Here is a 27,634-nt window from a genome sequence, read left to right as displayed (position 1 = left end):
ATTAAAGTCTCAGCACTTTTAAAGTTACATTCCAGATATGTTGGACAACACTCAAGGTGAAAATTGTTTTTACTGTTTAATTGCTACATAACAATCTCACTTTAAGAACTATAAATCTAAAACCAAGACTACACATACACTGTATGCATCCCCTATCTCCAAACCATCCTGACACATCGCTTGGCTATTCTGCACCTGTGATAAACAGGAAGGTCTGTGACACAAAGCCTGTGTGTTTCACGCAATGAAGTGTAGAAAGAGTTCTGATAGTCCTAAAATAAATGTGTTAACTTCATAAAAAGCTGAAAGATGACTGAACTCAACTGTTTTCAGATGTAAAAGAATAGCTATAATATATATCTTAATAAAATGTAAAGATACAATTGAAAACTTGCCCCTATATAAATAATGAGGAGTGATGGGGGCACAGAGGCTATAAAAGAGGGTGTGTGTGTGAGTGAGACAGTTCTATTTTTTCCTGTTTCTATTGTTTGCTTTTTAGGCAAATTAATTTTCTGAGTGAAAATTATCTTATTATTGAAATACAGTGAAGACAGTCTTAATCATGCAAGGGACCAACAACAACTGGTTGCAGAACAGAGCTGGTCTCTTAATGAACATGGAACAGAATTGTGCTCAATATAGCCCCAGTCCTCCACCACTTATGAGTGTGTTTACCACTATGTGAGTAGTCCCATAGAACTGACTGCATTACTCAGACTTAAATATGAGCAAAGTGCTTGCAGGATCAGGGCATACATTTGGGAATTCTTTAGGGTGGTCTCTAAAGCGAGGAGGTTCCCATGAAGGGCAGTATCTTGTTTCACTGTGTATCAAAATAAACTGGGCCACTTCCCAAGTCCAGAAGTATGGTGGATGAGTTCCTGGTAACTTTACAGTATGCTCGCCCCCTCAAATAAAATTCAACAATGCAAAAAAAGTAGTTGGGGGAGGATATTGGTTAGTGTGTATTTTAGAAAAGCCTTCTGAAGTGTCAGCTTTGGTGGCATTTTAATTGACTTAAACCTAAAACTAGAAACCTTAAGAATACAGGAAGTTAGAAAACAAGAACAGCAAGAATTCAAGTACATTCTTATGCATACACATTAGTTTAAGAGCCTCTTTTTTATGCTATAATGGGGTAAATGTAAAGTACATTCAAGCATGCAGCTAAGGGAATCTTCTGATGTATTTATTTTATACATTTTAGACTTCACCCAATTCAATCATGTAGTACCTTTAAAAGTAATAACAAAACCACAGAATTATTAACCTTTCACTCAGCAGTGTCAACTAATTTAAATTTGTAGGCACTTTTGCTCCTCCATAGTTGGGAGTGGCAGACAAGTATATACATGTGCCTATAATAATAACTAGTCGCTGTCCTTGGGGAGTGGGTGTTCTCTGCATTACCCCACTTCATTTCTTGTTGGCAACATACTTCAGGAAAATCCAGTTCCAGTGCCAAGATTTTAAAAATAGGTATTTTTTCCTTCAAGGCCTCCTACAGCCAGACCACCTGTCTCCTGCCAAGTCTGCAGTTCTGGCAGAAATACCGTTTTTTTCCAATCCATGACATGATGGTACTGATTGAACAGTGCATCCCCAAGGCAGTAAGATGCCCCTATAAAAGCATAGAGGCAGGTGTAGAGCTCAATTAGAATACTCTAATGTTTGATAGACCGGATTACAAAGGTTTGACACCCCAGTTTTACAATAAAAAGTATTTACATTAATTGGACAAGAGAGAGGATGCAAGGCTTACAAACTCAAATTTCTACTTGCGCTATTTATTTATTTGTTTATTTATTGGAACTAACAGATTAAACTCTACAGGTAGTACCAACATGATTCTTCATAACTTAGTAAATTAAGCTCTGGGAGGGGAAATTGTTGTATGTCCAACTAACACTATTTCCAAGCTGTAGCCTCAATTCAGGAAAGCACACTCAAGTGGTTTCTTGAACAGGCACTGATTTAAGAACATGTTGACCTGAGTGTGTAAATAATGCCATTGTTTTTCTGTTAAGAATTAAAAATAAATGACTAGATTTTTTTTAAGTGGATCTAATCTTTTAAAAGTATGACTTTAGAAAACAGGTGGGTATCAAATTCTTTAAGCAGAGTATTTTAGGACAAGTAGAAATTTGGACTCAGACTGAAATTGTCCTTGTCATTCTTCCAAAAGAACTTGATAGAAGTCTGTAATTAATTATTTCTGCCAGAACCATTGTTTAATAAAGGTATTTAAATACTCTAAGAAAAAAGCCATGCCAACATGCATTGGTATAATTTAAAAAGGCATTTAACATAAGTAGCAAAATTAAGATTCAATCTATGTTTTAAAATGTGATGGCCAGTTTTCAAGAGAATGCCTAGAATACATGCAGGAGAACTAACCAGTAAAAAATGAATTATCTTGCATCAAGGTACAGATGTGGTGAGAAAATTAGCATGTAACATTACATTTTGCAAGCTGACAGACGTGTGACAAAGAGATGCAATAAAGCATATATACAGACCACATTTTCATTTTTAGGAGTTATAAAAATCACCCAGTTTATTCAGTATTGAACAATGCAAAGAAGAGTGCCATCTGAACAATTTATGTTGTAGTTATTGATATATTTGGTACTTATTTTAAAAAAAAAACTTTTATATGATGAAGTAACAAAATAAAATATTGTGGTTTTAAAAAAAAACAAAAAAAACACCACCACATGATCCTTAAAAAAAAAGGATAAGGCAATCAAAGCCTTTCATCAGAAACATTAGTATTTGTGTGTTTACTTTTAGGATAGATACGATTTGTACTGAAACCAAGTCAGGACGAGACTTTACTCTTACATTTATCCTCTTTGCCCAACAAGATTTTAGCCATTTTACAGTAAAATGTTTTACAAGTATTTATCGGAATTCAATATTCAACAGAAGCATACATGAATTTGTTTACAAATCTCTTTTGAAATACTGTATGATGCATAAATCCATTCACTATTAGGAAAAAATTATTAGGAATAAAGGCGGCAAGCCAGGCAAGAAGTTTTGCTCACTTTCAAAGTCAAGGAAAAAATTTGCCCCCTGATCAAGTTCTGTGCAAGTGAGTACTTTTAAAAAGCTTTCACATGTGGTTACTGAAAAACAGAAAAGAAAGAACAGGCATTCTGAGTGAATGAATTATCTTAGACATAGATTTGGATATTCTGATTCTGCTAGAAACTTGCCACTCTATTTGATCATTAAAAAGTTCTCTCTACTAGCTTTTAAGTCATGGAAAAGATTCTCTCATTGTATTGTAATTTTTTGAACTTACTTTCAAAATCCAGGAAAAAATGTGGATAGTTTTCAATTTCCCTGGTAAGGACCTTAAGAAGATTACCCATCCCAGCAAACCTAGTGAATGCAACAAAATCATAAAATAATTATACCGCATATGCAAAATTAGAAAGTTAAAACTAAGGGCTTGACACAGTCTGCAACATCTATTAAATTTCATGGTAATAATAAACATTTTCTGTAAGGTCCAGAACTTAATTGTGTGGTATTTATTTACATACCAATGCGGAAAGAGTGAGGCCTTGTCTATACTTGGAAATACCTCCGATCGAGAAACAGACGGTCAGCAGTCAGGGTACATGCATTTGTACTGACCCTTACATTTAGGCGAAGATACGTCGGAGTTACTTCACTTTGCAGAACTGACAAACCCTGAATGGTTGTGAATCCTCCCGATTGCTGAATCAGGAATATTCCAAAGAAAAACAAGGTCTCAGTCCTGGATTTATATTTAAAAATAGAAACCCAAGAAGTCATCTATTGAAAAAAAAACACCAAAAAACAAAAAACCCACCATCCATTAATCTAAGGAACAGAACCAAAAAGTTACAGTTCTCTGTGTTTCTAAATAGCATTATCATCATAAGCACTACTACAAAAACTGTAGAACTTTACCCCTTCATTGTAGTATCATTTTTTTTTAAATGGATAACCCCTTAAACCTCATATGCATCGTTAGCGATTTAAGAAACACCCAGGCCCCATCTTAACGAAAAAAGACTCCCACTGTCAGAGAAAAAAATTGACAGAAATTCCTGAAAAAGTGGAGTGTCTCATTGACAGAGATGAAAGAGGACCTCAGTATGGCCTTGTCTTTGCTGGAAAGTTTTACCAATTATACCAGTTAAATCTTTCTATATGGAGACTCTTATTCTGGCAGATTATAAAAAGACTTTTTTCAGGTTAGTTTAACCCCACTTCCAGAGAGAGAGAGATAAGCTAAACTGAAAAAGGGTTATAATAGGAGAGAAAGTGTTAAACAAAGTTAATATGGAAAACTTCCATGTTTAGACAAAACCCATAGCAATCTAGGACCACAATATTTCCCTTTACCTTCATCTACACAATTACCTCTTTCAGAAGTACTATATTATAAGATAAGTGAGGCACTACATTAATGACAATTTTAGCATGGCATATATGTTTGTCAAACCCTATCATCCATAGATCTTCGGACTGGCACCTGATAGTCATCCGTTTTTTAAGTTTAATCTCTCTCTCTCTCCCCCTCCTCCTTTCTTCATTTAAAGGAGTATTAGACCACACACAAGACTGACTTATTAAGCACACATACAGTGTTCATATACCCAATTTGAGGAGCGAGGTTTTTTCCAATGGTCCTATAAACCTTGGGAATGAAAGGTGACATGACACCTGCCTGTTACACATTTAAAGGATGTTTTTCCATGACAAGGAAGAATAGGAATAGCTTTGTAGTGGAATGTTTCTAGGATTTTAAAGCAGCCCTGTTTATTTCATAAAGTGTTATAAATGAAATTAACAGCCAATGATATATGATCTCACTTCATCTAGGAAGCCATATTAGGCTTTAAATGGCTGTATATTTTTCATGGAATTCAACTATCCAGAAGTTTCCTTTCCAGAACACCTCTAACAAGCAGACTGTCAAGCCCTTTACAATTAGCAACATATTGCATTCAAAATATTAAAACGTGAACATCAGTTTTTTCAGAAAGTTATACCAGCTCATATGTAAAAACAAAGATTTTTTTTTAAACTTTCAAAGCAAGGTCTGTATTATAACTATTGAGTTTAATGTTCCAAATTTGATTATAAAAATGAACAAAATGCAAATGGAACCAAAATTAGTTTAGTAGTAAATCATGTATCAGTAGTAAATCATGTATTTCTTCAGTAATTTAACATTTCTTCCCAGCAATGGTAATACATTGCTACCGGAATCATGCAGAAGAAACAATATGCAGATCTCAATTTCCTTTTCATAATCATGGAAGAAGCAATGCACTATTATTGAACCTCTGCTTTAAGAAAATAGTTAACATGACCCAGTTAGTCCCACTTTGGATTCCTCACTTCCAACTCCTTTTAAATTTTGTCTTACCTCACTGTTCAGACAGCATCTGATGAAGCAATTTCTTCTAGTTCCAAAGTCAGCACTACATCCAAAGAGTGGCTTGCTTGATAGCATGCTAGAAACAGCAAGAAAGCAGTTCCCTTTCCAAAAAACAAACACACTAGTCTGAGACTAAAATTCTTATTTCTCACCCTAGATATGTTATGAATTCACTGTAGTGCAGCACTCCAGGGCTAAGGAAAAAAAAATTCTAAATACATTTCATGCAAGTAAATTTTCCTGGACTTAAGTTACATATACCCGAGCTTCCATTTTAATGCATTTTCCTTCCCCCATTCGGAATAGTCAGGTAATTAAATTATTTTGACCTCAAGTTTCATTTGCTCCCCGTCATAAAGAAGGATCGTTTAACAAATAGTGATTTCATAGTGATCACTGCTGATGGTCATGCTACCACTTCTGATGTTCTAGAAGGGGAGACTTCAACATCCTCTATCACTGGTGTCTAAAGCTACATAAACAAAAACATGAAAACTCCTATATCAAAAAGATTTGGTGATGCTGATTACTCAATGTTGCTCCTTGTTTTGTAGTACTAAAATCAAAAGGACAATAAAAACCAAAGAGATATGGGGTTGAAACAAAATCTTGTCCCAAATTACTGAACTTACAGACTAGAATACAACGTTCAACATCCTCTTAAGGGTTTCTGTTCATGGATTAAATGGAAAATCCAACTTCAACTATTTTAAAAAAAAACTAAACATCCTATTTCCCAGTCTTCACATTGGGCCCATTCTTTCCTTCTACATAGCACTCCACTTCTTCCACTATGAGAATAGTAAACCAGATGGAGTTAGTAGATTTGTTTGGCAGCAGTCTTTAGACTCAGACCAGTACTTTATGTGCATACACACCACAGTAGCTCAACATACATGGAAGCTTTTAAAGAACTAAATTCCACCTACAATCATCCTCACAAACTAAACATAATCACAAGTTCTCACAAAAAGCAAAAGATTATAAACAAGTTGGGAGTCTCTATATACCAAGTTAGTTAGCTTGGAGCTATGAGAAACCAAACACACTTTAGGATAGTGTTGAAAAAGTGAGATTACCTTATCTTTGAATACTCATAATTCCCAAAAACTCTATGTAAGATTTGCTTTAGACTTTGCAGGGGGGAGAGGGGGGAAACAAAAAACAAACAAACAAAAAAAACTATGTTGAGCTAAGATCATATACATGAAATTTCAGGCAGACTGGTTTAATTCTGGAGATGGTGGGAGAGACCTCTAACGTAGTCACCTTCAACCCTCTAGAGAAACTAGCATCTATCCATTTATCCATCTTGGTATCCCAACCTGAAACATAAATATAGCTCTTCCTAATTAGAAAGCCCATAAATCTCAGGAATAAGAGACATTGTGTATCTGTTGGAAACACTCACAAAGCCTGTCAAGCCAATAAGTTATTGAAGTTCAATTTGGATTTTAGGCACAGTCTTCTCAGCATATGCGCAATGTGCCTCACATGGCACGTGACCAGGCAGAGTGTGAGACTATTACACCAGAAGGGATGAAATCACGCTAGGGCAGGGGTGGGCAAACTACGGTCAGGGGGCCGCATCCGGCCCTTCAGACGTTTTAATCTGACCCTTGAGCTCCCGCTGGGTAGCAGGGTATGGGAGGTGCCCTGCTCTGGCGCTCCAGCCAGAGAGTGGGGTCGGGGGCGTGCCCCACTCTGCGCGTGCCGTGGCTCTACGCGGCTTCTGGAAGCAGCGGCATGTTCCCCCTCCAGCTCCTACATGTAGGGGCAGCCAGGGGGTTTTGCACACTGTCTCTGCCCCAAGTGCCGCCCCCGCAGCTCCCACTGGCTGGGAACTGAGGCCAATGGTAGCTGGAGTGGGGGGAGGGGAGGCACCTGCAGATGGGGCAGCACACAGAGCCACCTGGCCACGCCTCCACATAGGAGCTGGAGGGGGGACACACCACTGCTTCCAGGAGTTGTTTGAGGTAAGTGCTGCCCGGAGCCTCCAACTCTGACCCCCTCCCGTGCCCCAACCGCATGCCCCAGCCCTGATCTCCCTCCCACCCCGTCGGTCCCAGCCCGGAGCACCCTCCTGCACCCCCAACCCCTCATATCCAGCCCCATCCCAGAGCCCGCACCCTCAGCCGGAACCCTCACCCCCTCCCACACCCCAACCCCCAATTTTGTGAGCATTCCTGGCCCGCTATACAATTTCCATACCCAGATGGGGCCCTCAGGCCAAAAAGTTTGCCCACTGCTGTGCTAGGGACAGCTAACTTTAAGCAAGGTTCCTAAGCAAGGTTCTACCACAGTTTTCAGGGATATGAATAGAAAGGTTTTGAACAAGGAGGTGAGGGGGAAGGATGTTTCAGAAAAGAAAAAATGCAGGACTCCCCCCCGCCCTAAACATCCGCCCCTCCCCTCAGGGTGCCTGCCTTTAGTTTTTGACTCAAAGTCACTCAAAAAATTTATGTGCATATAATATTTGACTACAGTATGTTAAAAATGCCTGTAACTCTGAGCTACATTAAACTACAATTTTCAACGTTGTTTCCACCAGTTGAAACATTCTAATATAGGAAAGGCCTATTCAGGATCCTTACTGGGGCAGGGGAAGCTATGAGTGTTGCTAGCATAAGGTCAACAGCAGTGTTAACAGTTAATAAATACAACATGTTAATACGTCTCATATTTCACAATTGTTCTAGCTCAAACCTCAGACAAATACATTTGTGTGGAGAGTTATAAAATGCAGAATTTCTACAAAATAACTTCCACTGGAAAAATCTCAAATGCAGTATTTTAAGCTTTATCGTGAAGGAAGATGTAGAAGTGTAGAAGTTTACCAGTTTGCTTGTAAACTTTATCAGATTAAAGAATCTTTTGTAGTAATGGTGAACTCTACAAAATAGCAGCTAATTACTTCAGCTCAGGGGTGTCACTATAACTTGTCTCCTCGATCATCCAGAGTAGATACTCAAGTGAAAAGCTGACAGACTAGCAAATCATGTATAATCATTAGTTTAGTTTTAGAAGAGCACAATGTTCTATTTCACTAACCTGGAAAGTATTTGCTCTCTAGTACTGTGGACTCAGTTTAAAAGATGAGCTCCAGCTCAACATACACTTGATTAAAATGTGTGTACTGTAATACTCCTAAATGGGGTTCCAAATTCTGTTTAGAGTCCAAACCACTTAAAATTCTAGAAATAACTTACCTTTCAGTGGTATGCTTTAAATCAATGAAGTGCTGACATCAGAATCTCAGCTATATATTTATGCTTTCTTCGGCTCTCCAAACAGTTCAAATTTAGTTATGAATTTACACAAGCATATAAGAAAAATCTCTTTTCTATTTCATTTACATAATTTTTCAGGACAGTTATCAAGTCCCAATTTATTCCTTAAGTGCTCCATTTTGAAGCTCTAGACAAAAAAACAAATCAAAACAAAAAACAATAAAACCAGAGAGGTCATAATAAAAAGCAGTGAGGGTTGAGGAGGTTATGTCGTTATATACGCTTATAAATGGGCATCTGGGATCAGACCTGAAGAAGATCTCTGTGTAGCTTGAAACCTTGTCTCTTTCACGTACAGAAGGTGATCCAATAAAAGATATTACCTCACTCACCTTGTCTCTCTACATTCATTGAAATCGATGGAGCGGGGGGGGGGGGGGGGGGGGGAGAAGAGGAGGACACTTACTGCCTCAGGCCTTGCATGCATGGTGGAAACTGACCAGAATAGCTAAATTATACAGGAATATTTACTTCTAAATAGTTAAACTACAGGAATAGTTAAATCTTTGCAGGACTGGGGGTCTTTGGGAGAGCGTCCAGTCTTGAGAATTTGCTCTCACATATATGACTGCCTTCAGGGCACGATGTAAAATTTACTTTGTTTTCATTGTTTTAAAATAAAATTTGTTTCTAATTTTATAACTTAATATATCAGTAGCAAAATATACCAATGTGCTACAAGTAATAATGAAGGGAAAAAGTGATCATTACATCACCTGCCCTAAAAAAATTAAGTGGGAAAACATTCAGCTAAACTGAAACTAGAGCTGGGAGGGAAAGTTTAACCATTACTGGGAAGGGGGAGGGGGCAAAGGAGAACAATAGAAAAGATTTAAAAAAAAAAAATCTACAAACTCTGTGCCTTAACACTAGATTGTGGAAGGATGTTCTCAGACTCCTACCAACCTCTTTGTAGGACTCACCAACATCTATTCTGCCTCATGAAAGAAAGAATGGGCGGGAGGGAAATCAGATTTTCAGAGTTTACTGAAAGTGATGTCTATTCTGGTGCACAACCAGATAATGTTCCCCTGAGCTTCACCACCCACACGTCAGTCAGTCAAGAAGCCCAGTAAACAAGCCAATGAGCACATTCAAGGAAGCCAAGCTCAAGGAACTCAGAGACCACACAAAATCATATTTTGATAATCAGCAATTATTCATATATGCACAGAGTTTAAGGCCAGAAAGAACTATCAGATCATCTAGCCCGACCTCCTGTATAACACAGTTCATATAATTTCACCCAGTTATCCCTGCATTAAGTCCAATAACTTATGTTTGGCTAAAGCATATGTCAAGGTTCCTCCCCCACTCTGAACTCTAGGGTACAGATGTGGGGACCTGCATGAAAAAACCTCCTAAGCTTATCTTTACCAGCTTAGGTCAAAACTTCCCCAAGGTACAAAATATTCCCCCCGTTGTCCTTGGACTGGCCGCTACCACCATCAAACTAATACTGGTTACTGGGGAAGAGCTGTTTGGACGTGTCCTTCCCCCCAAAATACTTCCCAAAACCCTGCACCCCACTTCCTGGACAAGGTTTGGTAAAAAGCCTCACCAATTTACCTAGGTGACTACAGACCCAGACCCTTGGATCTTAAGAACAATGAACAATCCTCCCAACACTTGCACCCCCCCCTTTTCTGGGAAATGTTGGATAAAAAGCCTCACCAATTTGCATAGGTGACCACAGACCCAAACCCTTGGATCTGAGAATAATGAAAAAGCATTCAGTTTTTTACAAGACGACTTTTAATAAAAAATAGAAGTAAACAGAAATAAAGAAATCCCCCCTGTAAAATCAGGATGGTAGATATCTTACAGGGTAATTAGATTCAAAAACATAGAGAACCCCTCTAGGCAAAACCTTAAGTTACAAAAAAGATACACAGACAGAAATAGTTATTCTATTCAGCACAATTCTTTTCTCAGCCATTTAAAGAAATCATAATCTAACACATACCTAGCTAGATTACTTATTAAAAGTTCTAAGACTCCATTCCTGGTCTATCCCCGGTAAAAACCAGCATACAGACAGACACAGACCCTTTGTTTCTCCCCCTCCTCCCAGCTTTTGAAAATATCTTGACTCCTCATTGGTCATTTTGGTCAGGTGCCAGCGAGGTTACCTTTAGCTTCTTAACCCTTTACAGGTGAGAGGAGCTTTCCCCTGGCCAGGAGGGATTTCAAAGGGGTTTACCCTTCCCTTTATATTTATGACAGCATACCTTCCGGAAAAGCATTCAGTCTTGATTTGAAGATATCAAGAGATGGAGAATCCATTACTTTATGTTTGTAGTTTGTTCCAATGGTTAAACACTCACTATTACATTTTCTGCTCAGATTTCCCATTTGATTTTTTCTGCTTTAACTTTCAGCCATTGGTTCTTGGTATAGCCTCTCTGTGACAGAGTAAATATCACTTTAGTACCTGGTATTTTGTCCTCATTAAGGTACTTATACATTGTAATCAAGACACCTCTCAATCTTTCTGATAAGCTAAGCAGAGAAATTTAAGTCTCTCACTACAAGGCATTTTTTCTCATCTTTGAATCATTTCCACGGGTCTTTCCTGCGCCATCTCCAAATTTTTCAAAACCCTTTTAAAAATGATGACAGAACCGGACCAAGCTTTCCAGTATTTGTCTCACCAATGCTATAAAACACAAGTAAAATCGCCTCCCCAGAGTCACTGCTTTCCAGTATATTTCCCCCCCCCCATAGGAATGGCCTACATTCTTTCTTCCTAGACTTATGTAGGTAGAGCTTGCAAGAGTATTACCAACTTCCCCCGCACTGTCCAATCTGACCCATCTCAAACGGCTTAGATATCTGAAATTTTAGCTGTAGTTCTGGGCTACAATGATTAGTGGTCAAGTGACTAGATTGAAAGGTGCATACTAATTTCAGTCTGTCACATTATTAGAGCAGACACTTATCAGCTAAGGTTGCAAATAAGTTTTCATTATAAGCCTGAAACTGATTTACCCTTTAGAATCCATTAAAAAGGCTTTTTTGCCTCAAAACTGTTGTATTAAATCTGAAGCATAAGTACAATTTCTCAATTTATTCTGAACAGAATCCAACAAGGGATATTGTCTTCAATAGCTGAGGTTCAAGAAAGAGACCACAGACGACAAAGAACATGGAGTGGATAAAATGTGTGACGGAAATACTCCCCAAGACGAGACTGATTTTTTCCTGACATAAAAGCAGCCAGATCACTTGTTATTGATAACTCTTAATAATCAATATATAGATGAAGACACATGCATACAGAGGTGGGACCTTATAAGAGACAGAAGAATGGCCATAGTAGGTCACCAGAATATCACTGGAACTAATCCTACAGTATAAAAAGAGTGTGCATTTCTCTGATAAGGCTAGAGGCTGTTCCTAGAGAACTTTCATACTGCACTACCTACACCTATCCTCAGCAACAAACTGATCATTCTGATTACACACCAAAGGCAACACCATTACACATTCCCAAAGAGCCAGTCATTTCAGCCCCACTACGACCCATAAACATATCCTTTTAAAAAAACTGCATAAATAATTTCACAACAAAAACTAAAATCAATAATAATCGGGAAAGATTTACCCACACATTAACTGGTAGCAGGGTGTAACATACCTGAATTACAACAAAATAACAAATGAAAAAAGGAAAGCAGGGCTATGTGATCTGCACAGAGTAGGCCACAAGATTGAGAGTAAGAGTGGATGGAACAAGACATACATCATTGCTAAAGAGCAAGTTGCAAACAATCCCAAATAGAAGAGTAACCATTCAAAGAGGAGAGAACTGCCATACTACAGAGCTAGACAGATAATGCTCCAAGTCTGGAATCCACACGCAGACTGTTGGCATACAATCAGGAGAGAGAACTATAGGAAGCATTCTACAGATCTGAAGGGATTAACATATCACTGCGTAATAAATAACCCACTATGATAAATAATTCCCCTGATTCCATCACACCAGAGAGCTGGCCAGCATTGTCAGAGCCTGCAACAACAGAAATACACACTCCAAAGATACCTCACCAAAATCATGAAATAAAAAGGGATGACCTCAGATTATAAATACCTTAATTTTTCTGAACTGGAAGTCTTTTGTCTAGTGTTAATGTTTTTTTGTTCCACATCCAACCCCCTCCAGGTATGTTTTATCTTGAAACAATACCTCCTCCCCCCCAATACTTCCTACATACTTTGTCCTGGGCTTCGGAGGCTGCAGCATCCCAGAAGGAGCTATCTTGATGGCATGGAAATGAGGTTGTGACATATCTTAGTCCTGATGGATTTGCAGGTCAGGACCAGGACCTTACATAGTTAATAGAAGTGGAATGGAAGCCAGTGGAGGCACTGGAGCACCAGACTAATGTATTTGTGGTTGAGATGGCAGGATGGGAACATTTTGCACAGGTTCTTCACTGCTTCCTCAATCAGCTTTATGTACCGTGTACCCAGTTTCAATCTAATGGACATACAGATCAAGAAGAGGTAAAGTTTGTATGCAGGCAGGCAGGAAGTGAAAGAGGTTCTTTCTCCTAATCCCATCATCAATGTTATTTGGTCACCCAAACTAAGAGGAAAGCAAAGAAGAATGTCAAGGCTTTGGCTCACTTTGAGAAATGGGGAAGATGCCTTTGATAGAAAAAGGAATACAATGTTTTGCCTAATTCAAAGTCCCGCCCCCTTCAAATCAGATCATGTAAGATATGTTCGTCAATGGCAGGGATTGAGTCCCTTGTCTTTGTTTACCAGAAGTTGGGAATGGGAGATGGATCACTTGCGGATTACCTGTTCTGTTCATTCCCTCTAAAGCACCCGGCATTGACCACTGTTGGAAGACAGGATACCGGGCTAGATGGATCCGGTAGGGCCCGTTCTTATGTAACCACATTGTGTAGACCTGGGTTGAGTTTGAGTCAGCTGTTCTTCAGCCAGGGATAAGTCTTACAGAGGATATCACAGGATGTTCCTCCACTTAACCCACAACAAGATCACAGTGAAAGAAGAGAGAAGCCATCTCAATAAATGCCCTCCCCAGAAATTTGCAAGTTTAACTGGTTGAAGTGATTTATTTGGAAAATATCCTATAGAACATGCAGCGGTAGAAAATGCAAGTGTATCATTGCTGATCAAATGCGGTGTACAAATACAGAAGAAAATTAGGAACAGAAGGACTTACACAGTACTCTAATAATGTAACTTTTTGTCCACCATTGATTGTCTTATCTGTTATTCAAGCTCTTGATGGTGCTTTATGGAGTTTACGGAACTGTACTCAGAGCAAATTCAATACAAATGCTTTAAAAAAAAAAAAAAGATGAGCCTTTTCATACCCTAGAGCTTTGAGAGAAATCTTACCCTAGTTCTACAGAAATGAATAAATATTTTAATCACCATTGTTATGCATGTGTCAAAATATCAAATCTAATTTCAATCAAACCTGCCATATTAATCCTGAGGTAATTGGTGACGTGCACTTCAAATGTCAGCACCAAGTAGCTAATGCTTGTATTATCCCCAGTCTGAACATGTATATTATTATTTATTTGTAGTATTTATGAATAAGGTAAACTATGGAGCACAAATCTGAACTAATACTTGCAAGTATTCCACCTTGACAAATGCTAAGCAAGCAATTTATTTGGACAAGAAATTCTGTGATAGCACCAGAATTCTGAAATAGTGGTTATTGACACACTGTATGCAATAATATTGCAAGACATTGTGATTAAGGATGAAATGTTAAGTCTTTATAAAGACTTTATAAAGTCGGTTTAGTATTTTAATATGCAAGGTGGTGACTATATTTGATAGTTCTGTTACACAAAGTAACAATGGTCATTGACTCCTGTGTAATATTACCCTTTCATATTCCATTGACACTTCCAGAGAATAAAATGCATTATTCTACAACATTGCAAATAGGTTAGTGGGGCACTTAGATCATACATATTTTGACTGCTACTATTAAGATTCTAATTCACCTGGAAGTTTCAAATTAGTTAGTTTAAGACCTGGCACTATTTCTGAGTGATAGCAAGGGAAAGATATGAGAGCGGGAGAGAGAGAGAGAGAGAACACGAACACACATTCCTATTTTTTCTTATGTATATTACATTAATGTAAGGAAGCCCCAAAAGTGATTGGGGCTCCATTGTGCAGTACCAGCAAAGTAAAAGGATAGACCTACTCTGAAGAGTTTACAGCCTAATTTAAATCAAGATGCAGCAGTAAGTATAACTAGCACTAAGGAGGACTGGGAAGGGTAGAGAGATTAAGGAAGCAGCATTAAGAACATGCATTACCATAGGCCAGGTAGATTTTTTTTTTAAATAAGATATGAATAACAAATATAAGGAGGGTAGGTTGATGACTGGCACTGACATTACTGATTGACAATTTATAAGGAGGGCATGAAAGTTTTGTTTTACCCTCTTTTTTACTTCAGAAATATTAGAAGCAGCATTCTAGAGTTTTACAAGGCAAAAGCAGTAATTCTTCAGCTCATCTCCACATGGATTAGATCTCAACTGGAGTACTGTGTCCAGTTCTGGGTACCACATTTCAGGGAAGATGTGGACAAATTGGAGAAAGTCCAGAGAAAAGCAACAAAAATGATTAAAAGGTCTAGAAAACATGACGGAGGGAAGATTGAAAAAATTGGGCTTGCTTAGTCCTACTTGTAACAAAAAGTTGTTACAAGTAGGAGGGAGAAAAACTGTTCTCCTTAACCTCTGGGGATAGGACAAGAAGCAATGGGTTTAAAATTGCAGAAAGGGCGGTTTAGCTTGAACACTAGGAAAAACTTCCTGTCAGGGTGTTTAAGCACTGGAATAAATTACCTAAGGAGGTTGTGGAATCTCCATCATTGGAGATTTTTAAGAGCAGGTTACACAAACACCCGTCAGGGATGGTCTAGATAATACTTAGTCCTGCCATGAGTGCAGGGGACTGGACTAGATGACCTCTCGAGGTGCCTTCCAATTCTATGAATACCTACTGGATGTCTCAAAAGGTGTATACTGTGAACAATCACACTTTAATCTAGGGACCAAGATATTGACTCTTTAGGACTTTCTTCCTCCAAAATGTTAGCCAGCCATTCAAGTTAAACAGTTAAGAACAGCCCCCTCCACCCTACCTCCAAGTTTTAGACAGTTTAACTCTTCCCCCTACCCCACCCTCAATTGTTCAAATTTAAAATTTTCTTGACTCTTTTGCTGTTACTTTACTAACTCTCAGTCTTCTCCACTGGAAGTTCAAGTCCTGTCTAATATCAGCCTAAGCAGACCTCCCTATGCATGCACTTTGAAGACAGGAGAAGTCGAAGAACAAACAAAACAAAAACACTCAGGGCCATTTCTCTCTCCTTGCATATCACCTTTTGCTAATTGCCACATTAGCTTCCTTAAAGGGCAAAATAAAGATCCACATAAAGATCGAACTGCTCTAATAGCAGACATCCTAGAAACTCCTAGCTAGGTAAGACAAAACTTGAACCTTCTTTAATAAAATAGAATGTAAAATATCAGCTTCACAAGACTGCTCATGCGGGGGGGAAATCTTACAGTCTTATTTTTCCAAAGTCGTCATAAAAGAAAATCTGCAATGTGAAGAAGGCAGTTAAATAATCCCACAGATTGTCTGGAAATAAAAATCCAGCAACTGATCAAATACAAAGCACCTTGTCACAGCACACGATGAGATTTAGCAATTCAAAGTTAAATTTGTTAAAATGGTAAAGGAAATTTAAAATATGTGGACAGACTTAACTGTGGCAAATCACTATCAGACACTGCTGTTAATTTAGCTATGAAAATTGCAATGATTTTTTATTAAGACAATAAAATTGATACACAGTAGAGCTTAAGTTCAAGTTCAGCTTTGTTATACACTACTATTTTAGATCAATTCACTACTATTAGGTCAAATTTGCATAGTAACTAATCATATAAACCCATTTATGATTCTCAGTTTACTCCCTTCATATTACAAGATGCCCATGACCAGAAAGCTCCATTATACAAAGAAAACATATTGTTCAGTGATGTGAGAAAAGTTAAACACATGCACAAAAGTGGACATTGTGCAGTTGTTTTGACAACCCTGCAATGCTACTCAGTGGATTTCCTGTGAAGGAGACATTTAAAACTCACAGACCAGTCTATAGACATTTGCTCATTCAATATGGCTTCATGTGAAAAAGGGATAAAACAAGCTTCGGAATGAGACATTTGTTGATTATATAGTGCCCTCTGCTGTTTTCAAGGGCAACTACAAGGAAGAGACATATTTCAAGTATTTTGTATTATTCCAAACATTCCATACTATTACTGTATTACAACTGTCAAAAAAGCTTGAAGTATGAAAACATACTCTGAAGAGACTAAAAATATGGAGTTATACGTTTTTTGCCTAAGTAACTTCCACAGCAATCTTGATCAGTTTAGGGGCGGGGCAGGAATCTTTAATCAATAACTCATCCTGGGTTTTGAAAATCAAATTGCGTTCTTTCCTGTTGATGCATTAAAAATTCTGCAGTTGAAACCCAGGGCCTGTTCCAAAGCCCACTAAAGCAATTAGAAAAAAAAAGAAAACAGCCAGGCTTGTGAGAAGCAATGGAAATGTATTTAGGGAAAATGCGTCCAGAAAACAGCACACAAGAATATATTCAAGACAGTAGAGAAAAAAAGTGTAACTTCCCCTTATTATTTGCTCCCCCCCCCTTCTATTAGGAATCATTTTTTCATAGTGTAAGGGATATATTCCATTGAGGCCATCCAAACTTCTATTTGTTTTTGAACATTTAGTTTACAATTTTTTAAAAGCGGGTGCCTAAGCTAGGCAATGAGAGCTTTTCGGTGCTCAGCACTGCAGAAAGATCAGGCCACTTATTTCGGCCCCTAAAAAAGGATTTATGAGTCTAACCATACATCCAGATTTTAAGACTTCAGCTTTAAAATTCAGAAGCCATGATCTAACAATACAAGTCATATCAGGGTGTACGTTAATAGAATGCACTTCGAGTGGCTTTGATGCACAAGGTCAAAAGCAGAATGCTTCTCCTTCATCCCAAAGCATCTCTGCAGACAAGGGGAGCTGTGAAGAGTCACAATTCATTCCTGTCCTGGCTTGTTCCTCCGATAAGTCCACCCTGGTTGTGTCCCTGCATACAGTGTCCTGACATCACACCGGTTGCATTTGCACTATTTTCTTTGGCTTCCTATCATGTTTGTCTTCTCCTCACCATCCTAATCTTTTCGATTATCGCCAATCCCATATCCTGATTTCACACTGTATTCTGCTCCTAACAATTTATCTTAAAATCAGAACATTTTACATCAGCCATCTTTAAAACAAACAAAAAAACCCCACACCTCATCTTTACTACTTCCAGCCTTATGATGTCTGTTTCGTTTAAAGCAGCTGCTTCTAAACTATCGCATAATACTGTCAGCATGCTTTGGAAGCAAAATGAATGTTTATAGCAGCCACTATTTTTTCAATGTCTATGCAGCACTTGAAGCTGTGGCCCAATTCCTTAGAACCTTTATGGAGCCATTGGCACTAACCAAGTTTTCTAGGTACACAAGATTTTACTTGTTTATGACTTCACCGTTGCTGTATTTCAACACTGTCTACTGCCCCTTTTCCAAGATGCAACCACTTAAATCTTCTTGGCATTTATTGCAAGTACAAGTCAAGTACACAAATTTTCCAGAGGAGTGAAGAGTATCATAAATTCAAACAAGCATGCCTACCAGTTGTACAATGCACAAACTAAGGAGCTCAACTCTATGTCATCTAATGTCACACCCTCCAACATTTTTCCATTTTCATCCAGTTTAAAAACCACAATGAAAATCAATGATGATTCCCTGTCCCAATGTCTTACATTGAACTTTGATTTGAAACAGTTGCTTCATTTTCCGCCAATTCTTATAGCAGTGCAAGAGTCTTCATATACAGCTTTTATAACTACAATGATCTTATCTGGAATGCCATAGGATTTTGCTACTTTCGATAATGCTTACCTCCAAACTGAATCAAATGCCTTCATGAAGTAGAGGAGAACAGCAAACCAGCCTTAAGTTCTTTCTCTCTCCTCCCATAACTGTCAGAGCATAAATATCTGACCGACGCAACCGTTGCCTGGTCTAAAGCCGCACTGCTCCTCACCTCAAAAACTGGCCTTAATCTATTAATAATTAATTACTTTCATCATGATTTTTGGACACATCCAAAATCTCATACCATAGCTTGCTCAGATACACTGGTATAGGTTATTACTTTGCTGGGCAGTGGAAAGTACTAGAGAACATACTTCTAATAGGGCATCTGCATCTTATCACACAATTCTGTGTTTAGAAAAAAATATATTCAATTCCTCTCTAGATTTCATAGCAAACCAAAGGAGGACTCCATTAGAATTTGAAAGAACTATTTCCATCCCCATCCTGCACTTCTAAAAATTTTACTTTTTTCCAAACCTCTTCTCCACTCATACCATCTTCTCCTTTTACCAGAGTGTTGGACCTGTGTAATGTCATTTGAAAAAGTGACACTTTTAGCATATTCTATCTAGAAATAAAAGAAAATGACAGTATAAGTGAGCTGTAGCTCACAAAATCTTATGCTCAAATCAATTGGTTAGTCTCTAAGGTGCCACAAGTACTCCTTTTCTTTTTAGTATAAAGAACCATATTTAATTCTTCATAAGAAGCTGTAGTGATAGCAGTCATCCACTAAGTGGCATTATTTACTCAACTATAGCAATACAGCAAAAATCATCATCTGAACACAATGCAAATATTTTCCTAAAAATAGACTGAGGAACAGTATTTTGGATAATCAAAGATTTAAGCATTATTCCAATTTAACTAACAGGTTTCAAGCTTATTAGTAACCTGGCACTACCAGGTAATTCTTTCAGTCAACACAATTGTAAATACATAGCAGAAATGTCCAGGCACAAAGCAATCATGAAAAAGATGCAAAACAGAAATGTCATATCATGCTGTGATAATTTGGGAATCTGTCTGTATGATTTATAAAATTATGAACTATATATCTGCATGAGGCTGCAAACTTAATTTTGAATGTGCAGCTTTTCACCCTCTCTATTGCCTCTTCACCTCCACAGTGGACTGAAGCCCCAATATACAGAGATACAGGGCTGACCAATAGCGGATAGTTGACTAACTACTTAATTGCTGGAAATCTATCCACTCTAGATAGAGTGACTCCTGCCCAGGACAGACATAGCCAGGTGGAGGTCATCTTGGCAACAAAGTCATTTGACAGGGTTTGTCATGTGGGAAAGTTGATCAAGGGTGTCATCTGAATCGGGGAGGTAGAGGAGGGGGAAGGTTTTAAAAAGAGCAGTAATTGGTCTGCACACGGGCCATTTTTCTCCAGTCCACAACGGAAAAGCAATCCAGCATGTGGCAGCCATGAACCATGCACTAGCATGGAAGCAGAAGAGCTCTGGACAACCTGCGACAGGCCAAAAACTGTCCTGAAGTAGTGAGGAACGCTGGGACACAAGTGCAGTGTTTATTGTTTTCTATGATCTGCACTCTCCTGTGCATTAAATGATTAAGTAAAAGAGCATAAATGTATTAGAGAGCTACTGTGCAGAGAGTCTTTCTATAAGAGAACTGCTTCTCTACCATTGTTTGCCACTGTCAAGGTTCCTCCCCCACTCTGAACTCTAGGGTACAGATGTGGGGACCTGCATGAAAAACCTCCTAAGCTTATCTTTACCAGCTTAGGTCAAAACTTCCCCAAGGTACTAAATATTCCACCCTTTGTCCTTGGATTGGCCGCTACCACCACCAAACTAATACTGGTTCCTGGGGAAGAGCTGTTTGGACGCGTCCTTCCCCCCAAAATACTTCCCAAAACCTTGCACCCCACTTCCTGGACAAGGTTTGGTAAAAAGCCTCACCAATTTGCATAGGTGACCACAGACCCAAACCCTTGGATCTGAGAACAATGAAAAAGCATTCAGTTTTCTTACAAGAAGACTTTTAATAAAAATAGAAGTAAATAGAAATAAAGAAATCCCCCCTGTAAAATCAGGATGGTAGATACCTTACAGGGTAATTAGATTCAAAACATAGAGAACCCCTTTAGGCAAAACCTTAAGTTACAAAAAAGATACACAGACAGAAATAGTTATTCTATTCAGCACAGTTCTGTTCTCAGCCATTTAAAGAAATCATAATCTAACACGTACCTAGCTAGATTACTTACTAAAAGTTCTAAGACTCCATTCCTGGTCTATCCCCGCCAAAGACAGAATATAGACAGATCCACAGACCCTTTGTTTCTCTCCCTCCTCCCAGCTTTTGAAAGTATCTGGTCTCCTCATTGGTCATTTTGGTCAGGTGCCAGCGAGGGTACCTTTAGCTTCTTAACCCTTTACGGGTGAGAGGAGCTTTCCCCTGGCCAGGAGGGATTTCAAAGGGGTTTACCCTTCCCTTTATATTTATGACAGCCCCTGAGAGAGTTAAACTATAAACGAGATGCTTCACACCTTTTGGGTGGAATCTGGGATAGCAGGTGTTTAAGCAGAGAGGAATCTGCTCCCTGCTGGACCAAGAGGGAGTAGGCAGCTGGAAGGCAGGCTCCAGCTCTCTCAAGGGGGTATCATATAGAAGATCTGTATTCTGAGAGCGTGCCTAGAAACCCAGGGACTGGCTAGACTCTGGTTCAGGTTTACGGGTTTAAAAACACCCAGGAATCTCTTGAAACAGCTCTTGAATTAATTGATGTGAAGAATTGGTTGCAGATTCGCCCATGTGCACTAAATGTTTGTGGTAGGTGGATGTGTAAAATAGGCTGTTGGCCTGGTGTGAACTCTGCTGTGCCTACACAAATCATAAAAAATCCATTTTTAAAAACAGCATGTGGCAGCCCCTCCGCCATGTACATTGACCAAACCAGACAGTCGCTACACAAAAGAATAAATGGACACAAATATGACATCAGGAATCATAACACATTCAAAAACCAGTAGGAGAACACATCAATCTCTCTGGTCACTCAACACACTTAAAAGTGGCAATTCTTCAACAACAAAAACTTCAAAAACAGAGTTCAACGTGAAGCTGCAGAACTGGAATTAATTTGCAAACTGGATACCATCTGATTAGGCCTGAATAGAGACTGGGAGTGGGGTTGGGTCATTACAAATCCTAAACTTAAATTTCCCCAATACTAATTTCTCCCTACTGTTACTCACACCTTCTTGTCAACTGTCTGTAATGGGTGACTCTTACCACTTCAAAAGTTATTTTTCCTCCCTTGGTATCCCGCGGTTAATTGATTTAACTCATTAGACTGACCTCACACTTGGTAAAGCAACCCCCCATCCTTTCATGTATTTTCACTCCATGCATCCGATGAAGTGGGTTCTAGCCCACCAAAGCTTATGCCCTAAAAATTTGTTAGTCTCTAAGGTGCCACAAGGACTCCTCGTTGTTTTTGCTGATGCAGACTAACATGGCTACCACTCTGAAATTAGTACAATGGAAGCAGAGTGCTCAACCAAGGACTGTATAATATTTTCATACATTGATACTTACAGATGCCTTGATATGCATCTAGGTTTCTAAATTTGAGGTAAGTGCTGAAAACTCACAACTCTAGCTAATTCAAGTTGTGGGTGCTCAACACCTCTAAAAATCATGCCAGCTATTTAGATGCCTAATTTTAGGCAGCAATATTTGAAGATTTTGCCCTTAGTATTTCCAAAAGTTATTATACTACACTTAGAGTGAAGTATTTTCAGACTAAGATGCACTCACAGTGTTTACAGGCAAAGAGCTAGTTCATTAGAATTAGCTTAGCCTCTGAATGGGCCTGATTTGCCTCGTGTAGTCATTTACCGCTGCAAAGAGTAAGTGCAAGTAGGCATGAAACACTACTATTTGGTTTTGGTAGCACTTTATGTCCATTTTGCACAACTGTAAATGACTACATTAGGCACAAACAGAAGGCAGTGGAGAATTTGCATCAGTATGTACAAGAGCAGAGTGCAGTCTTGGATCTGACTTGTGGCCTAGATAACGACTACCTTATTTAGGCCCCAATTTTGGGAATACATAAGCATGTGCATAGCTAAATTTGCATGCTTCAACGCTTGCAGGAGTGAGGCCATTCTGTTTTTAAAAATGGACTTTTCCTGATTTGTGTAGGCACAGCAGAGTTCACACCAGGCCAATAAAAATGAGTTCCATTAAAAAAAAAATTCACACTGTACTCACTCCCTAAGGCCTCTCAGTTTGCTTCTGGTGACAGTTCAAAGCCCTGGTTTTGGGGCATGAAAACTCAATGGGACTTGTGCCCCTAAGTCACGAAGGTGCCTTTGAAAACCCTACCCATAATATTTTAAGCTATCAATAGGCTGGGCACAAGCTGCATCAGAGAACACCTCTCCATTCATGCCCACTGAGACAGCTCCAGTCTTGAGAGTATAACCAGGGTGATACTCTCAAAGGACTCAAAGGTATTCTCCAATCCAGGCACTTGACTGTGAAACAACCTAGCAGAGAAGATAAAATTGAGCATAAGTCTATGCCTCCCCATTTTCTAAAAATCCTACACCTTTTTGCAAAATCCTTCCTCCAAAGAAACACATAACAAGGCATTACAATTACATTACTCTCCTTAAGACTCGCTTATGTCACAATGCTGACAGAACATTTGACAATGACTAGACAGTGTGTGTGATTAGAAAGCTGCTTATTTATTATGTATTTGTATTGAAATAGCACCCAAGAATTCCAGTCATGGACCAGGGTCCAACATGCTAGGCACTGTACAAACAGAACAAGAAGAATAGTCCCTGCCCCAGAAATCTTACAATGCAATGATTATACTAATCTTGATCTCACTATTGTAAACAGTGCACAAGGTATCTAAACATTCTTTTTTGTCCGATATTTTAACTGTAAGCTCTTTGAGAAAGGGACTAGTTTTTCACTTTATCTGGGCTCAGATGGTAAAAAAAAAAAAAATGCATTTGTAGTTCTCTCACCAGTTCTTTAAGAATCTTAGTTTTCCAGAAATACATATTAAAAGGTAAGAATTGAAACTTTCAAACAAAATACTTCATTAAGAAAAACTGCAAAAAAAACAAACAATGTCAAAGTGATGTCAGTTCCACACAGTGTTTGGTAACAATAGCTCTGGAAGTTTTCATTTGCCAATTAAAAAAAAAAAAAAACCACCACACACACACACGGTTCTTTTTAAACCCTGCCAAGTAGAAACTGCTTTTCAAATTTATTTTTTGCAATTTTTCTTCATTTTTCAAATAGCTCTACTGGAACCCACTTTTGGTAGCAAATGGAGTGAAGTGGCAAAAGTCTTCAAAGTTTCATGAGCACACCTCTGAGTAAGAAAAGTATCCAACAAACTATGAAAGTTCAGATAAACAATCAGCAACTCATTTAGAACTTAAAACAAGTTCCTGCAAATGTAGACAACATATACACACACTTATGTGTCATCTGGTAAGAAGTTACTGAAGTGTTAGATATATAATTTATTGGAAACAAATGAACAAATAATCAGGGCTTGCAGAATTTTCACAAACACCAGTATCTCAAGTGAAAAAAAATAATTATATCAAAAGAGCCTTTATAAGCCACAACCCTGACACTTAACAGAACAAAGACAATAGTGTTTTGTATTTGACCAGAATGCTGTTTAACTTTATTCAATAAACTTTAAAAAATGGTTATTAACTATATCTTATGCTTTTGTTATTCCTCATTACCCCTTACTACCTTTACTCCACATTTTATTATAGATCAGACTCTCTGTGTTAGACCCTCTTCGTTTTTGTTCTTCCTTCACCCACCTATATCCTTTCCTCTTTCAACAGTACTTTCACCTTAGTCCTCTTCCTTCTCCTCCTTGCCTCACTCCCTCCCACCCAAAATATCTCTGTCCTGTGCCTTAATTAATCCCCCCTCTTCTCTTTTTCTCCATCCTACACAGACGCACACACCCCTCCACCTTCAGCCATTCACTCACTGGCTCACTCAACTTCCTCTCCCCCATTCAGCTGAGAGCAATAGCTTCTGGCTATGCAGCCCCTCAGCTCCTGCCTGTGAAAGTGGCAGCAGCACATGAGCTGCACTGCTGCCCAGCCCCCATTCCCTCTCTCAAAGAAGCATGAGCCCTAGATTTAATTGAGAGCAATATCCTCTCTATACCCTTTCTATACTTTTATGTCTTTTTATACTTAAAAAAAAATCCTGTGGAAAGCTGCCAGTAATAATTTTCTGTTAAATCCCATAGGATTCTTTCATGAAGGACCCCCGTAATGTGGGCCAAGAAAGAAAAATAAGTGAGACCCAAATGCCAAAGCATCTATGTTGATTACTGACTGCACCTCAGTATGTATTTACTTATGGACTTGATGGCGTCATATTACATGGTAGAGAATACTTCCCTCTACGGCAGGACTCACTGAGTGAAATTCTATTGCTTATGTTATAAAGAAGGTCAGACTAGATGATCATTTTAGTCCCTTCTGGCCTTAAAAAAGTGAATCCTTAAATTTGCTGGTGGTTCTATTCTGTTCCTTTTACATCACATCTATAATATTAGCATTGAGTTCCCTGCGTTTATCTGAGTGTGGCTGAACCAAATCTGTTTTGTTAATATCCCCAATGACACAGACTTCTGATGTGATGAACTGATTTGTTTCTGCTCATAACACTGATTTTTCTTTGATGTTTCTTTTGGGAATCACTTGCTCATAGCATACCATGCTGGATAATGCAAAACAGCTGTCCTGTTGACAGAGTAGAGAAGAGCTATCCTAAAGACTCATTTCCACACAGCTGCAGGCTCTTTTTCTTTCTGCTAGGAACCACTAGCCCAAACTGACTTCCTCTAATGAGCCTTGTCCCACAAAAATAAACACTATGCAAAGAAAACAAAAAATTGTCCCTCCCTTTAGGATTTGACAAGAAGTCACTATCTGAGGGACAGTCCGCTTCAAACACCAACATCTGCCAAAGTTTTCAAACAAGCTAAGAATAAGAACTGGTGAAGAGCAGCTTGTCTAAGTCAGAGCTGATGAGAACAGTTGGGCGACATGCTGCCCTAGAGATCCAGAACATTTCCTATCAAGAACTTGTACATCATTAATAGTGCTAACAGGAGCATTATATTTTCCTCTTCAGTTTTTGTTCCCCTGAAGGGTGAACAGCAGTAGCCAAATAGCAAGGCTTTCCCCCACAGAGAAGTGTGATGGGAGAAGTCATCGTCAAGGAGAGAGTACCATGGAGTCTGTAGGGTCTTTCAGACCAGGCTCCCTTCTCATTCATGATGCCTCAAAAGTCTTTTCTTGGAGGGAGACCAAAAGATTATCTATAAGGCAACTTAGAGCATCACAAGCTGGGGTATAAATCTACAGTGCTCTAACATGCTGGGAACTAAAAGTTCCATAGTAGACTTTGACGTTTCCAGCTGTTTCAAAGTTGTCCATGCAGAGCTGTTGCTGTTGTCTCTCTCGTGGGGACACTGTACCAATCATTTAAGAAGTGCAGGCACTCCAATAAAGCCAAACACATTTAACAAAAATACACGCTCTACAAGTTTACAATATGCTACATTTCAGAATATATATTTACTTTCATTTAAACACTGCAAAGGGGGAGGCATATAAATCACTCACACACTTAGCAATTTCTTACCTAGTAAGGTAGTAGTTCCAGTTCAGGTTCAATAATCTAGAATAATGGACTTAGAAACTCTGCATCCGTCTGTCACATAAAACACACAGGAATCACACCCAGAATCACTATGCTTTTCCTTTCCTTCAACTTTGCAGATGACACTTCCCTACCTTAAAAAGAAAACAAACTGGGTTATCAAAGAAAGCCTTTACTCATTCTTTAAAAAGTGAAATTTGGAACATTGTTAAAACAGACTTAGAACAACAATTTTAAACCTGTGGTGGAGCTGAATTTTTTAAATATTTAATCTGAATTTTTATTCATGCAAATATTTAACTATTGTTGAACTGTCTCAACACATTAGTTGGGAATAAATTGGTGAATTGCTGCCAAGATTGGTGCAGGTTGTTTTCATGCAGCTGAGGCATATGCATTATGTTAAGAATTCAACTAAATTATGGGAATGCGTGAGACACATGCCTTGTAAAATTTAGCTGCTCATCATAATATCTATACTCATTTAAAACAAGTATTTATGTAAACGAACTGCTTTTGCCAAAATCCTTTGCATAGTGGAAGATTTCTGAGATTGGCTCTCATACTTTCAGAAGATTACCAAAGCTTTAAAAATAATAAATAAAATAATAATAAATAATAATAATAATAATAATAAAAAAATCACAAGTCACTATTAGGGAAAAACAAAGTAACCACACACCAGGGTTATTTCTAGCGTATCAATCTCTCTTTTTTATGGCTAAAAATCCACCATTCATTCCATACTCAAGAATTCAAGAACAGCAGCATAGTTGTTTTTTTTTGTTTACAAAGTTACTTTTGAAGGCTCATGTTTTTCCTAGTACAGACACAAAATCAACTTAAAGTTACTAGCCACTAAACAAAAGGTTTGAATTCAAATGCCAGTTCACCCATAACCACAATATTTCTAATATGGTAGTAGAAAAGAGAAGTCTCTTCTCTAAGTATCCAGGTTTACTATTCCCTCTGCTGTGCAAGTTTAGAGGCAGAGGTAATCAGGCAAATAAGCTACTGGGAGAAAACTTGACTCTTGAAATCCCAGAGCTGCACTTCTATAGCTGTCATTACAGTAGAATCTAAAGTAACTGTTTCCAATCTAATCACAGGTTTTCACTCTCTGAAATTTTTCATGCTTGATCTCTGCC

At 38.4% G+C, this 27,634-nt stretch overlaps 1 protein-coding gene across 7 annotated transcripts in view; it reads right to left on the bottom strand.

Annotated features, from left to right (window-relative positions):
• CYRIA (CYFIP related Rac1 interactor A) overlaps window positions 1-27,634 on the bottom strand; it is a 75,239-nt gene that overhangs the window by 23,417 nt on the left and 24,188 nt on the right. For 2 of the 7 annotated variants that reach the window (XM_073335966.1, XM_073335970.1), the window contains exons 2-3: window positions 26,469-26,620; window positions 3,314-3,393 (exon numbers count right to left, since the gene is read on the bottom strand). In XM_073335966.1, the coding sequence (XP_073192067.1) occupies window positions 3,314-3,383 (70 nt within the window). In that variant the 5' untranslated portion in view covers window positions 3,384-3,393; window positions 26,469-26,620. Of the gene's footprint in view, window positions 1-3,313; window positions 3,394-5,419; window positions 5,533-26,468; window positions 26,621-27,634 lie in introns of all 7 variants that reach the window. The other 5 variants (XM_073335967.1, XM_078852061.1, XM_073335969.2 and 2 more) reach the window with 5 other exon arrangements.

The sequence above is a fragment of the Lepidochelys kempii genome, chromosome 3 (assembly GCF_965140285.1).
Source record: "Lepidochelys kempii isolate rLepKem1 chromosome 3, rLepKem1.hap1, whole genome shotgun sequence".
Lineage (NCBI taxonomy): Eukaryota > Metazoa > Chordata > Testudines > Cheloniidae > Lepidochelys > Lepidochelys kempii.
Note: the sequence above shows the minus strand (reverse complement) of the source record. Positions and strands in the feature narration are given on the sequence as shown.